This window comes from Siphateles boraxobius, unplaced genomic scaffold, assembly GCF_051911475.1.
Source record: "Siphateles boraxobius isolate OS27281-9 unplaced genomic scaffold, OSU_SipBor_1 22, whole genome shotgun sequence".
NCBI classification, from domain to species: Eukaryota; Metazoa; Chordata; class Actinopteri; order Cypriniformes; family Leuciscidae; genus Siphateles; species Siphateles boraxobius.
The window spans coordinates 15,706,084-15,731,389 of record NW_027508833.1 but is presented as its reverse complement, the minus strand read 5'-3'; the positions used below and the strand labels follow the sequence as shown (position 1 = coordinate 15,731,389).

General features: G+C 37.4%; 1 protein-coding gene across 4 annotated transcripts in view; it reads left to right on the top strand.

Moving 5' to 3' along the window:
• The window catches only part of supt3h (SPT3 homolog, SAGA and STAGA complex component), a 144,250-nt gene that overhangs the window by 57,884 nt on the left and 61,060 nt on the right, over positions 1-25,306 (top strand). For all 4 annotated transcript variants that reach the window (XM_077238745.1, XM_077238747.1, XM_077238746.1 and 1 more), the window contains one exon: positions 7,520-7,604. In XM_077238745.1, coding sequence (XP_077094860.1) covers positions 7,520-7,604 — 85 coding nt within the window. The remainder of the gene's footprint in view (positions 1-7,519; positions 7,605-25,306) is intronic.

Genomic DNA, 25,306 nt, shown 5'->3' with positions numbered 1-25,306 from the left:
TTAGGTGTCTTTCCAAAAAAGGACACTTGGAGACTCCAAAAGGACACCAAATTACCAAATGATATAAGGAGTCCATATAATTCATACATTTATGCACACTGCTGGTCATACAGCAGTGGGATGTTTTGATGTTTAGTCTGTTCTTCACACAGCGCAATGTGTGAGGGCTGGTGCTCTTCGGTAACCATCACAGAATATGACAGAACTCGAAACACACACTGGAATGAATATGAATAATTCACTGAAAAGGCAATGTGAGTCTCTATTCTCTCTTTACATTAGCACTGTTTTGGACTGATTTGAATGCATTCACTTACTGGATTATTAGACTGAAAACTTTCCCGGAGTTTAGCGGCTTAAAATTATCTGATTGCAAATAGAGAAGATAAATCGAGTTAAAGGGTTTGATTGAAAAGGAATTTCCATGTGCGAGAAATGAGAAAAAGTCACTCACGATCATTTGATGGGAAAGTGTGAAAAGTAAGCCATTCATTTGCGGCATTGGTAAGGCACTTTTACGTTTTCTTGTTGGTTTCTCACGATTCGGACATCCAGGAATTGCACACTTTAGAACCATTTTAAACACTAGACCCATCTGCGTCATATCAGTTCTCGCGCATGAGTCGTGGCGCTTTCGTGAATTCGCGTCAGAGGCCCAGACGGAAGAAGATGAATAGTTGAATAAAGTCGTTACTTTTGTTTGTTTTTTTGCGCACAAAGAGTATTCACGTCGCTTGATAAACTTAAGGTTGAGCCACTGTAGTCACTTGGACTATGATGTCTTTAATAACTTTTCTGGGCTGGCAGATGCAATTACCTAGCAGCCTATGAAGGAGTGAGCCAGCTTTCAGATTTCATCAAAAAAATATTAATTTGTGTCCCGAAGATGAATGAAAATCTTATGGGTTTGGAACGACATGAGAATGAGTAATTACTGACAGAATTTCATTTTTGGGTGAACTAACCCTTTAACACGTTAACATGGATAGGTCTAGTCACAGTGCTAATACTAATACAAGCCTCAAATCTAAAAGCTGAGTAGATCATGTTAACATTAAGTTAAAAAAAAAAAAACATATTCTAGGTAGTTGTTTTTTAAAAGCCTCAGAGACAGACATCATACGCTGCCTGCCATAGTCGTTTGTGTGTTGGGAATGATTTAGCAAAAATTAACTAATTAATTACAGTAATTGATTTATGCATTATAACTGTAATTAATAATAATAATAATAATAATGATAATAATTGTATACATTTGAAATATAGATTTTAATTATATTTTAATTGTAATAATCTATTTTTTTTGTTTTTATATTCTTGTGAATTTTTTTTTGCAAGTTTGAATTTTTTTTACATTAAATTATAAATGTAAAAAATAAATAAAAATAAATTTTAGTCCATTTTATGTCTGTAATTGGATGGTTTTCTAAGTGAAGCAGGGTGTTCATATGGGAAAAAAACTAAAGAGGCTACATTTATCTAATAGGATTGTGAAAAGTGGCTGTTATATCGCAGAATAATGCCAGGTGATTAAAGGAAGTTGATAAGTAAGAGGGATGATGATTTTAGAATCAGAATAGATTAACGATGCACCCATGAAGTCAATAATGTCGATTTTGTCTTCCTGTTGATTTTAAAGTCCCTTTTATGCTTCATGCAGATAATCTGGACTTTCTCATTGCGCTAATTCAGAGCTCATAAAACTTGCTGTCTGTGCAGTTGAATTCCCTCATATCAAACTTGCCGTCTGTTTAGCCGTCTCCTCTGTCTGAAAATAGCCCAGGTCCCGCACAACCCCACCCTATCACTATAAACGCCTCTGAGCCTGGAAAACTCCACGCCAGACACACGCTGTGAATACATTTCAAAGTGGAAAAATCTTGCATAAAGTGTTATGGAACGGTCCGGAGAAGGACTAAAAGGTTTGGTTTCTAAGGCCAAAATTAGACACGCACGCACGCACGCACGCACGCACGCACGCACGCACGCACGCACGCACGCACGCACGCACACACACACACACACACACACACACACACAGGAAATATTCACTTTTTCCGGTTTATACTGTAGCTAAACACTGGGTTTTTTTCTCATTCAGTGTCTTTAAAGTGACCCACAATATTTAGATGCTTTCCTTGTGCTGTGATCTCATGTGAAAGCCACCCAATGTTGAAGTCATTGATGAAAATTGCAGATACCGTCAGTTGGAAGTCAAAATCTAGACGTAGATTTATTTTATATCTTATGAGTGAATCTCCAGACTAGAATTCACCCTGGATCAAAAGAAATTATATTTAGCACAAGGGAAATTAGGCCTACTTTTCAGACCATTAAGAATTTTACAAGTTCTCTGGTGCAATGCAAAAATATATTATTTAAATGCATGTATTTATTTTATGTTATGCATGTTTATTTTATTTCATTTTATTCTATTCTTTTTATTTTATATTATATTTTATTTGATTTTATTATTTTTCTTTTCTTTATTATTTCATTTATTCTGTTTTTTTATTCTATTCATTTTAATTTTTTTATTTTATTCTATTCTATTCTTTTTTTTCTTTTTTTTTTTCTTTTCTTGTTTTGCAGAAGAATAATGCTGTGGTTAGTTTGAATCAATATGGTCTGGACATCTGAAAAAGTGTATTATTTTCTGAAGTTCTGAAGTTGTTTCCAGGATACGAGGATGTTCTCACTGTGTTGTGATTTCAGAGCCCAGGTGAGACAGCCAGACTGCGTGACCGTGTTTAAGGACGGCATGTTACAGTCTAGAAACTTCCTCCATCCTCAGTTTCTCCTTCCTCCCCATGCAGATCTTGAGCCTGAAATATAAATAGAGTTTGCTGTTCTGCAGTTTATCTTGGGCTTAAAACTGCCTCATTGACTTGATTCAGTGCTTTGGTTCGGATAACAGTAGTTGCTGATTGAACAGGGATAAAGCCACTCTCTTTATCTACCTAAGTAAGACATACTCTAACGTTGTGAAATGAAAATATTATCCTTAAACCCTGCCCACGTTAGTGAAGTCAGTGTGTGCTGCCCAAGGGCTGAGCACATGCAACAAAGAGAGTACAAATTGTTTTTATATAAAACAAGCCATACTTTGGTTACAACCCTAATTAGATTTATCCAGCCGTCTGCTGAATGAATTCACAATCATAATTGTGTCGGTTAACCATGTAACAATAACTTCGGGGACTTTGTGATGTTTAAAATTTTTAATCATTACATGTAAACCTGATGCCACCATGAAGTGAGTACAAGCGAATAGTTCTGTTGTTTTAATTAGTGCTATAACTATGATTGTTTTTCATACTAGAGTTAGTGATTGAAACTCCTAAACTTAAGTATTAAAGTTGGCAGGGAATATAGATAAAGAAATCTCTTATTCTCACCAAGGCTACATTTGTTTGATCAAAAATGTAGTAAAAACAGTAATATTGTGAAATATTTAAAACGAGTTTTCTATTTGAATAAATTGATCAAAGCTGAATTTTCAGCATTATTACTTAAGTTTCTAATGTCACAAGTATTATTATCAGTTGAAAACAGTTGTGCTGCTTGATACAAATCTTTCCGGATTCTTGATTGAATCAGATTGATGACAAACTATATAAAACAAATTTAGTTGCCGCATTTACTTTCGTTTTGTTGTTTGTTTATTTTACCATTATTCAAGTTTGTGAACGTTTGCTGGTTCCTGCCTCATTCTTCCCATAACAACAAACCTCGCTATAGTAATATTTAAAGGGATAGTTCACACAAAAATGAAAATACTGTCATTAATTACTCACTCTTGTCTTGTTCCAAACCTGTAAGACTTTCGTTCATCTTTGGAGCACAAATAAAGATATTTTTAATGAAATCTGAGAGCTTTTTGTCCCTGCGTTGACAGCTACACAACTACCAGTTTGATACTTAAAAAAGTTCTAAAGAGATCGTAAAACTAATCCATATGAATCTGTTCATTATATAAAGAAATTGTGTCTCTTCAGAAAATCGGTCTAAACTGGATTAGTTTTATGATGTCTTTATGAACTTGGTTTGCGTAGCGGTCAATGGAGGGACAGAAAGCTCTCAGATTTCATCAAGATCTTCATTTGTGTTCTGAAGATTGACAAAAGTATTACGGCTTTGGAACGACATGAGGGTGAGTAATAAATGACAGAATTTACTTTTGGTGAACAATCCCTTTAAATATAATAATTTAAATAAATATTTATATATTGCCCACTTGTATAATATTGGGTAGAGAAACCAATAGAACATGAATCATATTAGTTGGTTTAATTCGTTTAACAAAATGTTTCCTTCAGTTATTACATGCTTAATTATGCGTATTAAAATATATTGTTCAAGCTTATGTTACTGATGTGTGCTCAACAAGCTTGGATGTGTATACGACTGTGCACTCGATCCATTTTGCGTTCTTTACTCATCAGCTTGCGCACAGCCGCTATACAGGCATAAATATTGAATTTATTTTTAGTATTCTATTAATTAGATACATTTATTACATCTTTAATCTCTTATCTTTAATCTCTGATATGGTGGGGGTTGAGGGAGAGACTCCTGATATGATTGTAAAGCGCTTTGGATTTACAGCAGTACATATTATAAAGCGGAATATAAACGCCTCCAAATCTCTGTTTGTTATGTTGTTGTCTTTCTTTGTCTGGACACAAACACTGTACACATGATGTTTTGTATCGTATAGACAGGTACACAAGCGCAGCATCGGTGCAATATTTTCACGCAAATAATGATCAGTGATTTTGCACAGGTTCTGGTGTACGTATAGTTTTACAAATCTGAAAATGTTTATGTGTTCGCAAAATCTGCCTTTTGTGCGAACACACACTTTAAGGATGAAATCTGTGCAAAGTTTCATACATGAGGCCCCAGGAATGTGTATTGAGAAAGTAAATTGGTTAAATTTTTTGTAATTTTTTTTTTTATCTTTCAAGCTAGTCCTGCTGTTCCTTTTAGTTTCCTCTGTTGACATACCGTATCGCGTTGGTCACAGAGTGTAAGAGACGTATGGCCCCGGGTCCCTGTGGACAAGATGTTTACTGTAACCATCTCTGATCTCTGCACTGTATTTAAAAATTGATTGTTTTCTGGAATCAGGGATTGAATTCTGTCAAATCAATGTGTTTACATCTGTCACATTGCTCTTTCTGTTTCTAAGCAAATTCGGGCAGCTGGCGAGATGGAAAGAGGCGGAGGAGGCCGTCAGCGCACCGCAGCCGTGTAAACACTCTGAACACAAAATCTCTATCCAAACATTCAGCTTATTTTTGCAAAACTGATGATGCTGTGTGGCATCATGTGTGCACACTTAGAAAGAGAAAGGACTCGATTCTTATCGTGAGGCTGAGCTCAGTTTAGTGCTTGTGATGTAAGTTACAGTACTAGGGGGTCAAAGGTATTTCAAATGCGGGGGGAAGTTTCATTGAAATCCAGCTTGCATGATCATGGTTGTGCAACTCATTTTGGACATATTGAGCATTTCTGTAAAAGTTTTATTTGTGCTTTATCTTTATCATTCTGTGCTTGTCATTCCTTTTAACGGAGTAGAAAAAATCTAAACTGTGTAAAAAATAATGGATAATGTACAAGGCTGTTTTTCCCAAAAGCATCATGAGCCCGAGTTGATCATGAAGACCATTACAACCAATGTTCTCTATGATTAACTTTGCTCACGATGCTTTTGGGAAACGTATCCCAGGCCATCAAAACAAAACGGGTTTATTTTGTAATAGTGACCGACTGATTGACCAATTGGCACACAAACTTTTAATATTCGAAGATCCACCAACATGTTTTTTTTCTCAAAATCCTTTAGAAAAAGCATGATTTATTAGATTGCGCCCCATCAAAAAATGTTTTTATTCAATTAACACTTTGGATTTTTTTTTGAACAAAGTTAAGACCAAATATAGTTTTAGAGCTTTTAGCAAAATCAGATTTTAATAACCATGATTTTTTTTTCTGGTCATAAATATAAATAGCCATTGAAGCTAGCGTGGAGAAACAAATAAAAAACAAGGAAACAAACAAACTCATTGATGAATCAGAATTAAATATACTAGAGAGATGCATGATACTGTACATGATCAACATCCATATTAATGTCCATTAATGGTGACATTAGAAATATATCAAATTTATCAGTGCACCCAATGTATTTGTAAAATACCAATATTGGGAAGAAGTCATGGGATGACAGAAAAATGTCTCTACTTATTACGGTTTAGTCTAAATCATTTATTATTTTACATTACCATGTATTATTTTATTTATATTAATTTTTAATTAGTTCTCTTATTTTTTTTAATTAATGTTTTTATTTTATTTATAAATGTTTTAAGTGTTTTAAGCTTCCAAATCTGAGTTGAATTTTATTTATTTATTTATTTATTTTATTTTATTTCATTTTATTTATTTTGTTATGTTATTTTTATTATTATTTTTTTGTTCATGGTTCTGTCTGAAGCATCTAGATGCTCTCAATATTGTCTTACTAGTGTCCTGTTCTGAGCTTTGTAACTAAACAAATGGAATAAATTCCAACTCTGCAGTAAAATGCAGTTTTTCCCCCCTAACCTCTAAAAATGCATTTAGGTTAAAGAAAGAGGAATGCAATCAAATGACTGTAATGGTTGAGATATCTATTAGCCAGACACATGGAGCCAGAGTTTGAGCAGTAGGTGACTCTATAAAGTAAGTGTCTCCCAACCATATAAAGTAAATGGAAATGTAATTAGACACTAGTTTTAGCATTGCCAATGTCGCATATACACTTAAAATATGGTAAGTATAATGTAGAGGGGAATCAATCAGACAGATATATAAAAGCCAATAATAAAACTCTTTTAGACATAACTTGTGTGGTTTTCGACAAGAATTATGTCACTTCTTGAAGAAATTTGGCTTTTTTCTTCTTCTAATGAAATAAGTGTAAATCATTTGTCATGGATTTTTGTGAAATGCTGTTTCTAGCCAGACATGTTGGTTGATGAAGCCTCTTCCATCGAAAGTGTTGAGCTTCTCATGGAAGTTCCCATGTTCTTGTCTTTTAAAGGCGAGAGTCTGTGGCCATCCGGTGGTTTGCGCTACTATTGGATGAAACCGCTGTGTCGATATTAAGCACAATGTGGGAAGCTTTGGCAGCTGCAGTGTGGGAAAAACTGTGAATAAAGGCCTTCAGATTTTGTAAATAGCTCTCTTGGATTGGATACTCGAGCCATCTGTAATGAATGTCAGCTTTTGCTATGAATGAGTGATGTCTTTTTATTACCCAATTGAGGGCTTAACTGTGTGTTAATTGCCATTTTATGAACATTTACTCGCTGGGATGGCAATAACAGATTCTATGTTAGATTATTTATCTAAAGATTTTGAGATTTCACTTATAGTGATTGTGAAACATGATGGTCAAGAGCTTAAAATGTGCTATCCGTTGAATGAAAGGTAAAGTGGGTTATAATTTTTCTGAAATGTTGACTTGCAGGTTTGCCCTGGGTGACGCTCGAAGACCCTTACACGAGACCGCTGCCTTGGTGGAAGACATAGTGCACACTCAGCTCATCAACCTCGTAAGTGTGAACATCGGTCTTGTACTTCCACAATGTGACAGATATTTTTGGATTTGATTGGCTTCTGAAAAGTAGGCAAAAATAATATTAATTTTCCCTGCTATGCAGTTCTATTTTATTTTGATGAATTTGAGAACTTTTTTTCTTTAGAAGAATGCAGTGTACTCTATAAAGTGCATCACCGGCATTTTTTTTGTACGTGAATGCTGTTTTACGTAAATATTATGACACGAGTGAAGCACAAAGCTTTGTTAACAAAATAAATAATACGTTAGCACTTAAATGTTACTGTACATTGTAGCCATGAAAACATTTGGATTCATGCCGAATGAGAGAGGTACATCACGTGAGCCCATACATTTAAGCTTTGTCGGCTTTGTATTATTTTTTGCGATCTGCTCACCTGATTATCAGCGAATTTAACAATATTCCATTGGACATCTATTCTTTTCCCAAATCATCACTCATGTCTCGGCCATTTTCGCAGAGGATTATAAACGCTTCGCGCCCTCTACCCGTCACAGCCCGCCAGAATGGATGTGGCTTCGGAGGCTGCTTCTCTGATTTTCATCGACTGAAGCGAAAGTCGCTCTTGGCGCGAGTGTGGCAGGTTACGCATTGCGTAAGTTGCTTACGCTACGGGAAACCCCTTGTCAACGCCGTGCGCACCAAGCATCCACTTCATGAGTCCCAGGGAATCCCGGGGAACATAGATAAGTGGTAATCAGGCGGCCAGCAACGCGGGCCGGCAAATGTACATAAGCACCCATAGGGAATACAGAGTGGCGTTACCAGTCTATATAAAGCATATCAACCCATATAGTGCAGCTCAACCAGGAGAGCTAAGTCACGTGAAAGTAGTCTGCGCACGATCAGATCTGGGCAGAACGTACATCCCACTCAAACTGACAGAAGTCTAGCCTGCAAGGCGGGAACTTCCAGGTTATAAAACTTAACAAATGTGGATGGGGAGGCCCAGCCTGCCGCCTCACAAATGTCATGAATGGAAATCCCACTGGACCAAGCCCACGACGAGGCCACGCCCCTAGTGGAATGAGCCCTGATGCCCAAAGGGCATTGCAGACCTTTTAGACAAAGAGCTGCTCCGAGTGCCTGAAGGGGGCGGAGCGCGTAATGTAAACCCTCAGCGCCCTGACAGGGCAGAGGAGATTAACATCGCTCTCACTATCGGATGCTGGCAGAGCCGATAGAGAAATGACCTGCGCTCTGAAGGGAGTGCCAATCACCTTAGGGACATAGCCATGTCTTGGCTTGAGGATGACTTTAGAGTCATTTGGTCCAAATCAAGACATGCAGCGCTAATGGATAGCACGTGTAAATCCCCCACATGTTTAACTGATGACAGAGCGGTCAGAAAAACGGTTTTGAGCGAGAGGTACTTTAGGTCCACGCAATCTCGCGGTTCAAAGGGGTATGCTTTCAGGGCCTCTAGGATCAAAGAAAGATCCCATATAGGAACCGACGGGGGTCGCGAGGGATTCATCCTACTGGCTCCTCTAAGGAAGCGGATGACCAGCTCGTTCCTTCCTATTGACTGGCCGTGCATCGACTCAGCGAATGCTGCAACGGCCGCCACATATACTTTAAGCGTGGCGGGGGACCTGCCCCTGTCCTACAGCTCTTAAAGGAAGCTAAGCAATCGCGATACCCCACATGTTCGTGGGTACAGATTTCTATCGGCACACCATTTGGATAACACAGACCATTTAGACGCATAGAGCCGTCTCGTAGAGGGAGCTCTGGACTGCGTAATCGTGTTCATAACCCCTTCTGGCAAGACAACGGGTATCCGTTGACTAACCATTCGTGCAGAGACCAGCGACCAGCTCCGGAATCGGCCAAGGGGCTGTGCGTGACAGCCGCGTCAGCTCCAGGAACCAGATTTGGTTCTCCCATCGCGGGGCTATAAGGAGCACCGAGTGGCGTGTTTCTCTGATTCTTTTGATTATCTGTGGCAACAGTGAGTGTGGGAAAGCATAAAGTAGGCAGCTGGGCCTGATTTGGGCCAGCGCTTCCTCGTTCTTCGAAAAGAACATCGGGCATGAGCGTTGTCTTTTGATGCAAACAGGTCGACTTCCGCTTTGCCAAAAAGGCGCCATAGCAACTGGACTGTCTGGGGGTGCAGGGACCATTCCCCTGGGGCAACGTTGTCCCTGGAGGCCAACCACAGGCCAAAGAACGGTCTGCCCTCGAAGAGAGCGCCCCAACCTAGGTTGGAGGCGTCCATCGAGATGAACTTTCGGTATGTGACGGCTCCCATCGTCACCCCCCGCTGGTACCAGTCGGCTGCAACCAGGGCTGCAGAGCTGAAACACAGCTCTGAGTCACTCTGATTTGTCTGCAGCCGAAAGCCCAAGCTCGGTGAGGCACCCGAGCATTCAACCAATGTTGTAGCGGGCGCATGCACAGTAGGCCCAGCTGAAGCACTGCTGCAGCTGATGCCATACAGCCCAGCATTCTCTGAAATGTTTTCAGAGACGTGAAGCTGCCCTTCTGGAAAGATGCGGCCAGGTGTCGAACACGGGGCGCGCGCTGTGTCGATAAATGGACCGTCATAGCCACAGAGTCCAGTTCTATCCCCAGAAAGGAAACTGACTGACTGGGCAGTAATGAGCTCTTGGTCCAGTTGACAGTGAGACCCCGGCTTTCCAGATGACTGAGGAGCACTGTTCTGTGAGATAAGAGTACTATCTCTGACTGTGCCAGAATCAGCAAACCATCCAAATAGTTCAGAATCCGCATGCCCTGATTTCTCAGGGGGGCGAGAGCTGCGTCCATGCACTTCGTAAATGTACGGGGTGCTAAAGACAGGCCGAACGGGTGGACGGTGTATTAATTTACCTGACCGTCGAAGGCGAATCTCAAGAATGGCCTGTGAAGGGGTATTATCTGAATCTGAAAGTGAGCATCTTTCAGATCGAGAGCGATAAAACAGTCCCTCGAGCGAATTTGCGCGAGAATTTGTCTGGTCGTGAGCGTTTTGAACGGTCTTCTCATGAGAGCTTTGTTCAAATATCTCAGATCTAAGACGTGGGGCGAATTGTTTATTAGTAAGCGTGAGCGCTCGTGAGTGGGCACGTAACTTACATTCATAGCTATTGGCAGAATGGCCTCTGGGTTCCGATCGCCACACTTCTTGGGCTCGAAAAACTGAACCGGGGGTATGGGCGCGGTCTCTTTGCTTGAATACGGCGGCTCGCTGACAGCGATGGCTGGCTGTTTCACATGTGACGTCCCGATTGCTTTGGACGGGGAACGTTTTGAGATAACTTTGTGATGCACGAGCAGTGCCGGGTGTTTATTAGTAAGCGTGATGCTCGTGAGCGGGCAGGTAACTTACAATCGTAACCTGACCGATGTGAGGCTGTTTTGGCCTTGTGACAGAGCGGGCAGAGAGTAGGCATTACTGAGGCGTGAGTTGTGGGCACATTTCCTACATCTAACACTCGAGCAGCATGTGCCAGCTTTATGAGAGTGGGCTCTGTGAGTGTGAGAGACACGGGGGGTATCATGCTTGCTTGTAGGGGTGAACACTGAGATGTGGGCACCAACGGCGTAAGCCGGATAACCAGATATTATACTCTTGAGATTTGTCTGGGTCGCGTAGAAACGGCGGTTGTGTGCAGGCGAGCGGGTTGCATTACCTGCTCGTTGGCTGCCGAATACACCGCGGCAGAAGCCTTTTCTAAGGGGTTTCAGCGTGATCTTAAGTCGAAGTCCCCGCGGGGGAGGCGGCCTGTGATGGCTGGATGTTGTCGCTGCAAGACGGAGGCTGAGCTGGATGCTGGCTAGCGCTACGCGCAGGAGGCTGATCACGTGAGCGGCATACAGCAAAGCAAAGAGCAAAAGGATACTCGTCGCCGGATAGCGTAGCTGGCACGGAAAGCTGAAGGCGGCGAAGACGACCGGCTTCCTCAGGAGCTTACTCTGCTGGCTGGTCGCTGGTTTCAATGGCGGCGGCTTCTCTCAGGATCCAGCGATGCGTAGAGCTTCGCCGAAGAGATGAAAAATCAGAGAAGCAGCCTCCGAGCCATACTTTTATACGTTAAGCCACACCCATTCTGGCGAGTTGTGATGCGTAGAGGGCGCAAATTGGGCGTGACGTCACGCCAGGCTCAGTGGTAGGCTGCTAGAGTAGCCGCAGGGAAGCCAATGAGCACGCTAGACAGCCTGCTCTAGGTCTGCTAGCTTCTGGACTGTGTTGACAATAAATACAAAATTAAGGATAATTTTTAGCTTCATATCTCGAGAAAATATTACTTTACCCGTAATGTAAGCAACTTACGCGATATGAGAGAACCTCTCGTAAGAGAACAAATGTTTTTTAACTTTCGTACATTAAGTAACAAATATTTACTGATATTTATTTCAACGTTTTACAGGCTGTAGTGTGGCGTTTCTCTAACAGAAGTGCTAGAATAGACACGCGTGTCTGTTACAAAATGGAGGTTTAAAGGGATAGTTCACCCAAAAATGAAAATTAACCCATGATGTACTCACCCTGAAGTCATTAAAAAATATCCTGGCTCTTCCAAGCCTTATAATGGGAGTCAATGGATATATATATTTTTTTTTTTGGATAAATATGAATATTTTTCTTACACGAACGCATCGCTTTAACTTCAGAAGGCATTTATTAACCCGCCAGAGCCGTGTGGAGCACTTTTATCATGGATGACTGCACTTTGATTTACTTCCAAAAAAAATCTACCTATTCACACCCATTATAAAGCTTGGAAGAGCCAGGACATTTTTAACGATTGTATTCGTCTGAAAGCAGAGTGTGATATACACCTAAGATGGCTTCAGGGTGAGTAAATCTTAAAGTTAATTTTCATTTTGGGTGAACTATCTCTTTAAGGCCCCCAACACCACTGTGTCACCGCCGGTAGTTGGTCCATTATCACCGTGTTGGTAAAAAACTGCCACCGTCACAGCCCTAATTGGCGAGAATAATAATGATTCAGAAAACACCTAATTGGTTCTATAGGTTTAACCAGAGTCCTTTAGCAGGTCATTTGGGGTCAAACATGAGTGCTGATAAGAGCTTAAGAGGTAACTAACATGACACCCTGGTGCACATGCACAGCTCGAGACATTTGCATCTGGAAAACGGTTTTACTGAAATCTGTAATTAAGTATAAATAGCATTATCAGAGGCAGCCTGTTTTCCCTCCAATGGGAACACCACCTTCTTCAAATGTTTCCTCGGCTTTTCCAGCCTTCTGAAATGGATCGCATTCAGTCCGACCGCTGCAATGTGATATGAGAATTACTCAGAATTAAGTAAATAACTGTGCTTACAAAGCCAATTGCTTTCACTGCTTGGATAAACACCGTTCCTCCCCGGCTTACACCTTGTCATGCCGTTACCACAAGCAAATCAAAACACTGACTGTAACAGACCAGAATTCCCCTGAACGGAGCCCAACAAATATCACCGGGAAACAGCCTGAACTTTACTGGCACGCTGACTCCAGATATAATTGGTTGCGCTCAGAGGGCGCCTTGAGTTTGGAAACTCACTCTGAGAATTATCTTGTAGGGGTCACGTAGCAAACTCTGACACGTTGCGGTGGTTTTAACCTTTCACCCTGTAGCTGCACGGTGCCCTCTCTCGCCAAAAGGAGTAAAGCAGCTTTTAACATTCATTGTTTTAACCTTTAGCCCGTTGAGTAGCAGAGCTCTTAAATCAGGCAAGCTGGTGGTCTTCAGGTTCTGCATGCATTTGTTTTATATGCTCAAACTAAACGTTGTACATTTGTTTCTGTTCTCAGAGCCAAACCATCACAGTGGCTGAATCTTTCATATAGAAGCGGAATATGAATGCGAACAAAAGCTGAGTCAAACTAAATATTTGCGCAGTGCTGGTTCGCTTTTGGCAACAAAAGATTTCAGACCCTGTTATTACCAGAATGTTAAAATCAACCCATTTTTCTTTGCCACTGTTTTGGGGTCTTGCAGTGTGCAGAGTTAAAGGTCCCACATTTTATTGTGAAGATCAATGTAGTCTGTTCTGACACTTTCACGAAGTACGAGGGCCCTCATATGTTCCCCTTCCTGCTGAAGAAAGCAGGTGCGTTCAGTCTAAAAAGGAAGCATCCCTCTACCAGATTCTCAAGTTCTTGTCTTGCTCACTTTATGTATTTATGTTGTCTGTCAATTGCACATCCTTAATATCTGACACTGACTATATGCACACGTTTCCAATCAGATAGGATCAGCATTGTTGGGGGTAACACAAGTTACATAATCGATTACTTTTTTCAAGTAAAATAACACATTACTTTTAAATTTACAACACAATTTTTCTCAAAGTAACAGAAGTTACTTTGTTTTCCCATATATTGACTGCAGGCTTGTGCAAAATTCAGAATTTCAGAATTGGCCTCCATTCAATTCATGAATTGGAATTTGAATTGAATTGACTCCGCCCCACAGGAAGTTGAATTTGAATTTGAATTTGAATGACAGGAAGTGGAATTAAATTCATGGCAATTCAAAGAAATTCTACACATTCACACATAGGGTGACCACCATCAAACAAACCAAATGTGGGACGATGTGGGACATGTTACCAACACTAAAACATAACCTGAAACTGTTATATAATGTCCATTTAACTTAATAAAAACATTTGTATTCTGCATTTCAGCTGATAAAAATACTTTGTTATTTAGTCCCTTCCAGACAACACAATTACATCACAATGTAACATAACATGTCTTTATTTTACTTGCCATTTAAATTCAACATCACTGAGCAAGGCAGCAGGCATCATGCAGATCACTATTTTTGAAACAGTTCTGACTAAGTCCAACTAAAATCCAACAAAATAAATAATGAACAAATAAAATATAAAACAGCATGAAATTAGTTTATTGACAGCCTTATATATTAAGAATATATTACACCAAACACTTTCATATTTTTAGAAAGGATGTGAATTAAAACAACTACAGCAGGCTATAAATTGATAAATTCTGTTAAATTAAAATTTTAATTTACCGAATTATCCATTTGTTTTCTGACAGGGAACACATGGAACGAATCACCGCTCAACATTTTGATTGACAACCTACTGGTGACCGTGTTTACTCCTTTCTTTTCAACCTTTGGATATGATTTTAAAAACGGCTGTTGTATTTGTACTTCTGACGAAGCGCGGTTAAATATAGGTGGAAAACTACGGCGCAAAAAGGATAAATAAAATGCTTTCTTAAAAAGGCAAAAGAACGCATGCACATTTTCTTAATATGATAATTAAAAACAAACAGACTGATAAAAATGCGGGACATTTTTTCAATATGCGACGTGGGGGACAAGGGGTGAAAATGCTGTGCGGTACAACACAAAGCGTGACGGGTGGTCACCCTAGTCACACAACAGAAAGAAAATGTTGAATCTCACATACATTCAGCATTAGGAAGGTTACTTTGGAAATGTAATTGCTTACTGTTATAAGTTACCCATTATAAATGTGGTTTGGCTTATTTTATATTTTTTATTATTTTTATTATTTTAAAATTTTAAAATTATTTTAAATTTTATTATTTTATTTTATTAAATATATATATATATAAACAAATGTCCACCTAAAATTGTTTTTTTTTCTTCTAAAGATTTACTAAAGTAATTCTGGGAGTCATGTTCTATCATGTTCTGAGTCATGTTTTATCATGTTCCACAAAATTACAATATATCAAACTTAATTATTTGTTCTGTGACTAGAGCTTTTAACATTCATTGCTGGGGGAAAATATTTCCTGTTAATGTAATCTGTACAAGTAGTTCAAACTAGTGTCATTTATAGAATATGTAATGCAATCATATCTGACATATACTGTAAAGCTTCATTGTTAAACACTTCACTTAAAATATCTATATGAATTTCTTAGAATTTGTTTTGAATTGCAATTCTGCTTCCTTTAATTCAAATTCGAATTGTAATTCTAGATCCTGTTTTTGACATCAATTCAAATTCAATTCAAGAATTGAATTGGAATTTAGGAGTCATTCTCAATTCAATTCTGAATTGTGCACAAGCCTGATTGACTGACACCTCTCCTATCCCCATGTTGAGAGAAATCGGAAATGCAGGTGTTTTGTGTGGTGTGTATTTAATCTCAATTTATTAACTAATGTCTTTTAAGCTTTTACCTTTGAACTATATTCTAGGGCTGTGCCCGAAGCACAGACGTCGACAGTAGTGAAGTATTTTTACTTTACTCAAGTACATTTTTCAAGTATGTACTGTACTTTTTAGTGTTTTTCTTTGGAAAACTTTTACTTCACTACATTCCAAAGCATAATGTCACACTTTTTTACTGCACTACATTTCATAAATAAAAGTCCATGGTCCTTTTTTTTTTTAACCTTTGATACTTAAGTACATTAGAAATGTTGTACTTTCTTACTTGTACTCAAGTAAAACTTTGAATTTATTTTACTTGATTAAAAGTAAGAAAATACTAGATGTCCAATGTAATTAAGTATTCAATGAAATTCAATATGAAACGTAGTGCAGTAAAAAGTATGACATTATCCAAAAAACCAAACCAGCTGTAGTAGCCCAACTAAGATGCATATACATTTCTACTACTATCTCTTTTAATGTTTTAAACTTTTATGAGATGCTAAGCTACATGTTTTCTTTGTCTCACTCTCTCTTGGAGATGGCATTTATGCAGGACAAGTACTTTATAATTTGTTCAGCTTTGCATTTTTTTTTTTATTTATCATTTAGTATTATTGTCTTAATTAGAAGATAATTGAATATTTATTTGATCACGAAAGGTCCTCAAGCCAGGACTTGAACTCATGTTGCCTGAAGCACGACTGCATCACACCTCATTGAACAACTCATTGCACTGCCTATACGAGGCTACCGGCTCCAACAGTTAAAATATATTTAAATGTTATAATCGTAATAAAAAATTTATTTTATCCGTTATACAAGGCATTTTTGTTCAGTGATAACTACGAAGAAAACAGATAGGCTGTAAAACCATAGACATAACGGTCTTCTAAAGTAATTATACAAACGTTTGTACTTCCAGTTTTATTCGAATACAGATACGAATAATTTTGCGATTTGTTACAGATATATTCCCCTCTGCACACCCCTACTATATTCATGGGCTTCCAGTTACGCCCATACAAGAGTCTAGTTCTGACGAAAGAGTGAACTCTGATCTGACGCATGACGTATTGACAAACTCAGAAGCGCAGAGGATAGAGCAATGCGAAACACCATTCACGAATTAGAAGTCTAAAATTAGAATATTTAAAGAGAAATGTTGGAGGAGTTTGAGTTTGTTGCCCAGTCTTATTTGTTTGACCAGCGAGAGGCATCTACTCTCTCCGAAGCCTACGCTACGACTACATCATTCGTCATGCGTCGGGTCAGAGGTCACTCTTCTGCCGGAACTCAACTCTCTCGTTAATGCACGTACAGCCGGAACCGGGAGCTAGTGATTACAGTTTATAAAGTTATAATTATAATTAGAAGGCCTTTATCAACCCCCTGGAGCCGTATGGATTACTTTTATGATGGATGGATGCGCTTTTTTGGGCTTCAAAAAAATGGTACCATTCACTGCCATTATAAAGCTTGGAAGAGCCAGGATATTTTTTGATATAACTCTTATTGTGTTTGGCTGAAAGAAGAAAGTCATATACACCTAGGTTGGCCTGAGGGTGAGTAAATTATGGGATAATTTATTTTTTGGGTGAACTAATCCTTTAAGAGTGTTTAAGTTTCTTCTCCTGTGTTCTATTCTGTTCTCTTCTGTAATCCAGAATGGCAGCACAGCTGAAAGGTTTGTTTGAGTGGCACCCTTTACTCTACTGGTGTGCATTTGGATTTCCTTCAGCCTGAGGCTTATTCATTTTACTTTTGGTGTGAAAGGGCCTTTACATTTGGCAAAAATATAAACTTTTGTTTATTTTTTGTTGTTAAAATCAAATAAGCAAGCCCAGCTTAGGGTGAGAAAGAATAACGCAGAAGTAACTTAATGCATTACTTTACATAAAAAGTAACTAAGTAATGTTTTTAATGTCTAAGTAAAAAAATTACTTTTTTTAGGGAGTAACACAATATTGCAATGCATTACTTTTAATGGTAACTTTCCCCAACACTGAGGATCAGTGTACAAACAAAAATCTGAATGAAATTAACTCTAATGTGGGTTAAAGTTGCATATTTAACAATTGCTTGAATCAGATCATAAGTAAATGATGCTGAATAGGACATCCCCGAATCACTCACTCGCTTTTTAATATCAAATGAAGATCCTCCGCTATGTTCCTCATGCCATCTCTTAAGCATATTTTATGAAATTTATCTGACTTTTGTATAACAAAGTCCACCCTGAGCATAGACGTTGGAACAGGGGGAGCGGGGCTAGGGCGCTGTCAGTTTTCGGTTCATTTATGAGATGCGCTCCAGTTCACACGTCTACTATATTTGCTTCTTATTGATTAACACAGTCAATTTGTTGATGAATCATTGATTAAAATGAAGATACAATTCATACAAAACGAAATTCACTGAAAACAAAACTTAATATAACTGGTCAAAATTATGTCTGACCCATTCCAAATGTTTTCCAATATATATTGGGCATCTTATGATCCTATCTTAGGCTACTCATCTCATGCGGTTCCATTTTCATATAATCAACATAGATGAAATAAATAAAATAACATTATATTATTTAAACATAGGCTATAGCCTATATAAAACGTATGTTATTTAACTTATGTTTTAACTTATATTTAAGCGTCACACGTACAGACTCCATGTAGGCCTATGATTCGCTCTTTTGTTGTTCTGTTTTCTTTCAGGATCAAAAACACAACAAATTAAAGCGTTTATCTGTATTTCCGACTGATGAGAACTATGCATACATTCATAAATCAGTCAATTTTGTATTCTAATGTGATCAGTGACTCAAGCACTGATGGACCAAAGAGCGCGCATTTCGACATTTGCAGTAAAAGCTTTAAATATAAATTCTCAGAAAATGCATTTAATACCAATATATTGACACGTGTGTTTATATACACCATTAATAAAGGAGACCAAACATTGGAAAAATATCAGTCCATATCCATATGTGTTTTATATTTGATATGAGGGAAATAGACATGCATGCATGCGTGACAAAAAATCTTTAACTTTTAGGTAGCAAAATATGTTTTAGAAAATTCTACTAGACTAACGTCACTCATAAATTATGAAATTTCACACATCCACCATCTCTTGAGTTTTATAAAAAATCTTTTTACTTTTAGGTAGCAAAATATTTTTTTAGTAATTCTGTCAATTACATTTCATTTCATTTCATTTTATTAGAGGATATCCCCTTGAGATGGAACATCTCATTTTCGAGGGGGTCCTCAAGATAACACCAAACACTTACACATTTGCACATGCTAAAGCTCTTCCTCACAACCAACCACCCCAACCTGTCCCACCTCTGTCCAAAGCATTTTCACATAAACAATATAGTATGACATTAAGATATTACAGGAGAGAACCATATTTGACGAATCCACAAAAACAAACAAATATAACCTAAATATACATACCAATACAAAAATACATACCTATATACACATATGCACACAAACGTGCATGCACATACATAATTTCTTACTAAGGGCATTAAAGATTCATTTCATAAAAAAAAAAAATAAATAAATAAAAAATACTCATATACTAGGAAAACATATACATTGGTCACAAGATTGCAAATAAGTTAAAAGGGCTGACTTAAAGAGTGGAAAGGAAGAGACGGACCTTAAGGAACCAGGTAAACTGTTCCAATCTGAGGGGGCTTTGAATTTGAAAGCACGTCTTCCAATTTCTTTAGATATCTTTGGGACAGAAAAAAAGGGATGATCAAGGTGTCTCAGGCCATAAGTTGACCTATATAGACTAAATGTTGCTTCAAATAAAAAGGATAATTAAAAAATATACATTTATAAACAAACTGAAACCATTGTAGCTGACGTCTAGCCTTTGGTGATAAAAGATTAAATTGTTGGTACATATGACAATGATGGGTTAGAAACGGACATCTCAACACAAATTAAAGTATTAAAATGAAGTTGCAGTGATGATTGAATTAAATTAATATTACGTTTTGAAGAATAAATGACTGTATCATCAGCATACAAGATAATTTGACTATCAGAGCACACTTGGTCATTAATGCAAATGGAAAATAAAAGAGGGCCTAAACAAGAACCTTGAGGTACACCCTTTTCCATTATCAAGAACTGAGAGAGAGCACCATTAAAATTTACACACTGACGTCTGTAGTGAAGATATGAATTAAACCATAAAATGGACTGTTTGGAGAGACCAATGTTATATAATTTATCAAGGAGAATATAATGATCAACCAGTTCAAACGCTTTGGTAAGATCTATAAATATTGCTCCAGTGGACATATTATTGTCCAAAGAAGATGCAACATCGTTAACAAATTTTGTAAGAGCAGTAGTGGTGGAGTAATTGGGCCTAAAACCTGATTGGTTTGGAGAAAAAACAGAAAACTCATTAATGTATTTAAACAGTCTCTTGAATATAATTTTTTCAAATACTTTTACTACATTACTAATAATTGAGATTGGTCTATAATTGTTAGAATCAAGAGAATCACCACTTTTATATAAAGGTGTTACTCTAGCACACTTCCACATGACTGGAACTTTGCAAGTAGATATAGATAAATTAAATAGATCACATAATGGATATGCTAGAACATGAGAGGCAATTTTAATAAACTTTATCTCCAGACCATCTATACAAACGCCACTTCCAGATTTAATTTCGGAGATTGCCTGCTGTACCTCAGTGGGAAGAATTGTACTAAATGAAAAAGAACTGTTTACTACATTACTATTTACAGGGTTGGAGTAACAGAAAGCAGGTGGACGTAAATTACAAACAGAAGAAAAGTGCTGATTAAAGGCGTCAGCTACAGAAATTGGATCACTTATAATATTATTATTTATTTATTAATTTTGCAAGGGAATTCTTATTAGATTTATTCAACAGGCAATTAAGTTTTTTCCCAAAAATGTTTTGGATTTGTAAAATCGTTTGATAGTGAATTTTTATAATAGTCAGATTTGGCATTTCTTGTTTTAAAAGTACATAGATTTCTTAATCGCTTATATTCAATCCAATCTGACAGATCTTTTGTTAAATGATATCTTTCCCAGGCCTTGTCCCTTTGCTTAAAGAGATATATTAAGTCACCAGCAATCCATGGTAGATGTCTACCCTTCACTTTGACTGATGCCCATGGAGCATGTTTATCTATAACTTTTAATACCTCAGTATGAAAGAAATTCCAGGCATCATCAACATCAGGAATTAAATCCATCCTGTCCCATTTAATACATAACAAATCTTGAGTAAATGGATCATTATTCATATTTTTAAATTGTCTTACCTTGATTATTTTAGGTGGTAGACGAGGTAACCTTATTTTCCAGATACAAAAGATAACTGATTGATCACTGAAGCAATCGGATAAAACACCTGAATCAGCAATTCTACTGGGATGCGTAACAAGGATCCAATCTAAGAGAGACCTGGAGTTCCCCTCCACTCTGGTAGGCTCCTGTATTAATTGTGTAAGATTTAAGCTTTCAAACTGATTCCTCTCTTTCAAAGAGGACCTATCAAGCCAATTTCGATTGAAATCTCCCTAAACTATAATTTCGTCAAAACAATTTAAAGAATTAATAGTACGAAGAAAATTATTAGTTGATTCGGATGGAGAGTTAGGGGGTCTATATATGTTTCTTATGTCAACCGTTTATTTTGATGAAGACATATTCTAACAAAAAGGCATTCAAAGTGCATGGGGCTTTCACTTGCAATAATAAATTCAGAAGATACATTTGCGGAAACATAAGTAGCGACGACTCCACCACGACTGCCTCTGTCTGCTCTATATACATTATAGCCATCAAGACTTATTTCATCATCACGTACATTACTATTTAACCAAGTTTCAGACAGAGTAATAACAGCAGGTTTGTTATAAGAGAGCCATGCTCTAAGAAGATCAATTTTATGAGGTAGACTCCTAATATTTAAGTGGATAACTAATAAGCCTTTAACCATAGTCATTCAGAAGTAGATAAGAGAGAGGGACATGGGATGGTAGGAAGAGCAACACACACAGACACACACATATCCACACTCGTTTCTCCAGGCATACATAAACAAGCACAGACTGCATGATCCAGAACATTGAAGGAAAAAAAGAGAAAAGGAAACAGACTATCTGCCAATATATAGCCTACTGAATGTTGTATTTACATTATTTAGTTTTTAAACTCCCAATATGAACTAAACAATAGAAAGCAAATTCTTGTAAAAATAAATCTTACCATACAACTAAGGGGAATATGCTTCAACTTTTTATCAGCAATGGCTTATAGAGCACAGTTTACTTAAACTAAGGGGAGGATTAGAAAGATCAAATCAAATCAAAACCTTCAAAGAAAGGAAAAAAAAAAAAAAAAAATCTATATGCAATTAAAATACACCATTTTACAAATTACACTAAGGTTAGATTTTATTGAAGGTAAATTGGAGCGGCCACACTGAGCTGTGCGTAACGCCCAAAGACGTGAAGTGAACAAGACAGAGGCTGTCCGGTACTGTCTGAAATGGTTAACTCTTTGGCGAAGCATGCGCAAAACAGATTTAACTAATCATAAAGTAGGCCTACACTAAAAAATCACCCCCGCCCCCCCTTCTCAGAATATATGGTTCCCACGTCCCTGACCCTGAGACCATTTCAGAGTTTTTAATCCAAAGCAAATTATATAGGTTTATAAATTGCTCCTTTATAGCATTTTAACTTATTTGCCATGAAAATAGCCAAGGAAGCTGGCATGATGTTAAGGCACAATAAATAACCAACCAATCAGTTGGTTGTATTATAAATCACATTATTAAAATCTAAATCGTGCCCAAATGCCATCATGTAAAACTACAGATATACATGATAAAGCTGTGACACATTGTGTTGCATGTAATTTACAGCATATTTTCAATTTAATGAACTCAAGAAAGTATTGATTAATGTTTCAGATCACCAGACATCGAGCTTTGAAGAACGTCTCACGCATCTCCACCTTTAATCACCTTGTAATTTCCTCAAAGTGGCCGATGTTCTTGTGTTTTCTTCATTTGACAATCCCAGAATGACACGGTCTGTTTGGCATTACGGCACTATTGTCGTGTTTATTTTCTCAGCACTATAAATAACCCGCTCGTCCCAGCAGTGAGCACTAAACAGGGCATGATGGTGATAACCTTTCATTAATTTTGGGTTTCCTCCCTCGTGGATTTATTATTGTTAGGAGAGGCCAGGTGTTGCGCTGCTCGGACTGTAATTGTGAGCAAGCTACTTAGTCGAAGACCACAGCGGTAATAAACCAAATTGCACAATAAATCCTTCCCAGATGGCCTGCAAAATTGTGCACACCACTCTGTCAGTGTGTGTGTGTGTGTGTGTGTGTGTGTGTGTGTGTGTGTGTGTGTGTGTGTGTGTGTGTGTGTGTGTGTTACATTTTTACACCTCACATACTCTCTCGGGTGTCTGTGACTTACTGTCTCGTGATTTATGGTTTCTCGGGTCAGTTTGCTGCCTGAAACAGTTAGAAACTGTATTTTTTTTATGTGTATGAATTTCAAATCATATTAATCATAATTTCTGTTACTCAAACATTAGAGCATGGAGCTAACAACGTCAAGGTCATGGGTTTGATCCCCAGGTAATGCATGAACTGATAAATGTGTTACTTGAATGCAATGTAAGTCACTTTGGATTAAAGCATCTGCCTAATGCATAATTACCTAAATGTAAATATAATTCAAATAATTTTTCACCAAAGTATATAGGAAGGCGCACATAAATCATTATCTTTTCTCACTTCTGTACGTTGTGTTCTAGCTATAAATTGTTTTCTAACTGGGTATGTCCTGCACAACAGTGGATCTCACCTGGTAGTATGAAAAACAATGCTAAAGTAAACTAATGCAACTAACCATGTAATCGGGTATAATCTTACTTTTAAAAAGGAGAAAAATCTTCCTATATCTTTGCTGATGCCAGTGGTCATGTTTCCACTCAAACTAAATTTGTTCTAAATGATTCATTCTTATCTGACAAGAACTTAAAGGGTTAGTTCACCCCAAAATGTAAAAAAAATAATAATAATAATAAAAAAAATTGTCATCAATTACTCACCCTCATGTCATACCAAACCTCTGAGACTTTTAGTTTGTCCTTGAAACATAAATGAAGATATTTTAAATAAAATCTGAGAGTTTCATGTCCCTCCATTGACTGTCAACGCAACTACCACTTTGTCATTTCAAAAAGAATTCTCGATGGAGAGTTCTCGAATTCTCAATGAACCAATGAAATGTGATTTTGAAATGCATGCTGATGTAAACAAATCCAGCTTGTTGCTAAACAGTCACAATATTGCTTTTGGTGATTAACCAAAACACCCCACGCTGTGGTGCATTGTGGTATCATGGAATATCCATCCTCTGAAAGCACAAAAAAAAAAATAGAGCTTTTAATTCAATATTTCGTCAATATATGCCTGTTTTTATATATATATATATTTTAGATTTTTTATTCAACTTATTAATGACTACTTCAGTATTAATGTGCCATCACCAAAACAAGATGATTGTGGACATTAACGTAGCAAATCTTGAACATTGGTTGGCCATTGACTCAATATGAATCTGTCATGACTGAATTAAAATGAACTTTGTGTTGATCACTATTTATCTGGCCACACATCCATGCAGGAAATTCTTTCTCAGAATTGTGTCTTTTTTTATAAACTTAACAGGAGATGGGCAATTTTTTATTTAATGTTATTATCGATATTTTGTTGCATAATTTTGCTACATGGATTGTGTAGCCCTTAACCAGTGACACTCTTCTCAAACTCACTGCTAAGCAGACAAATCATTTAGGGAACAATGTTAAATATTCTTTATATAAATATTTTCAATAAAGTTGAACATAATTTCCCTATAGATATGGGTTTTGACTTGGTGTAATACCATGGATTTTAATGTATTGTGATTTTGGTTTGGAACTTTCAGAAAACTTTTACTAGATTTTTCTTAAGATTGATTTTGTTGACTCTAGCAACTTCAAACAGGTGTAGCTCATTAATTTTTTGTCTGATTCCAACTAACAATTATACATCATTTTGGATGTTTTTAATGGAGAATGTGGAAGTAAGAAGAACTCATGGTAACACTTTATTTTACAGTGTCCTTGTTACATATGTTACATTTACTTACCATAGTAATAACAGTAAATTATGCATAATTGCATGCAACTAACCCTCAACCAAATCCTAATCCTAGCCTAACCCTTTAGTAAGTAGTTGCTTAATATTACTCAGTACTCATTCTGACTAGTTTTGCCAGAACCGGTCACAAATGATTACATAATTTTCATTTTTGAGAGAACTATCCCTTTAAGTAAAAAAAAATAAATAAAAAAATAAGTATTTATCCAAGAAGTCACGCATAAATCATTACCTCTACATTGCATTCTAGCAGGAAAGGGATGTTTGTCGACTAAACCAGTGGTTCTCTGGTG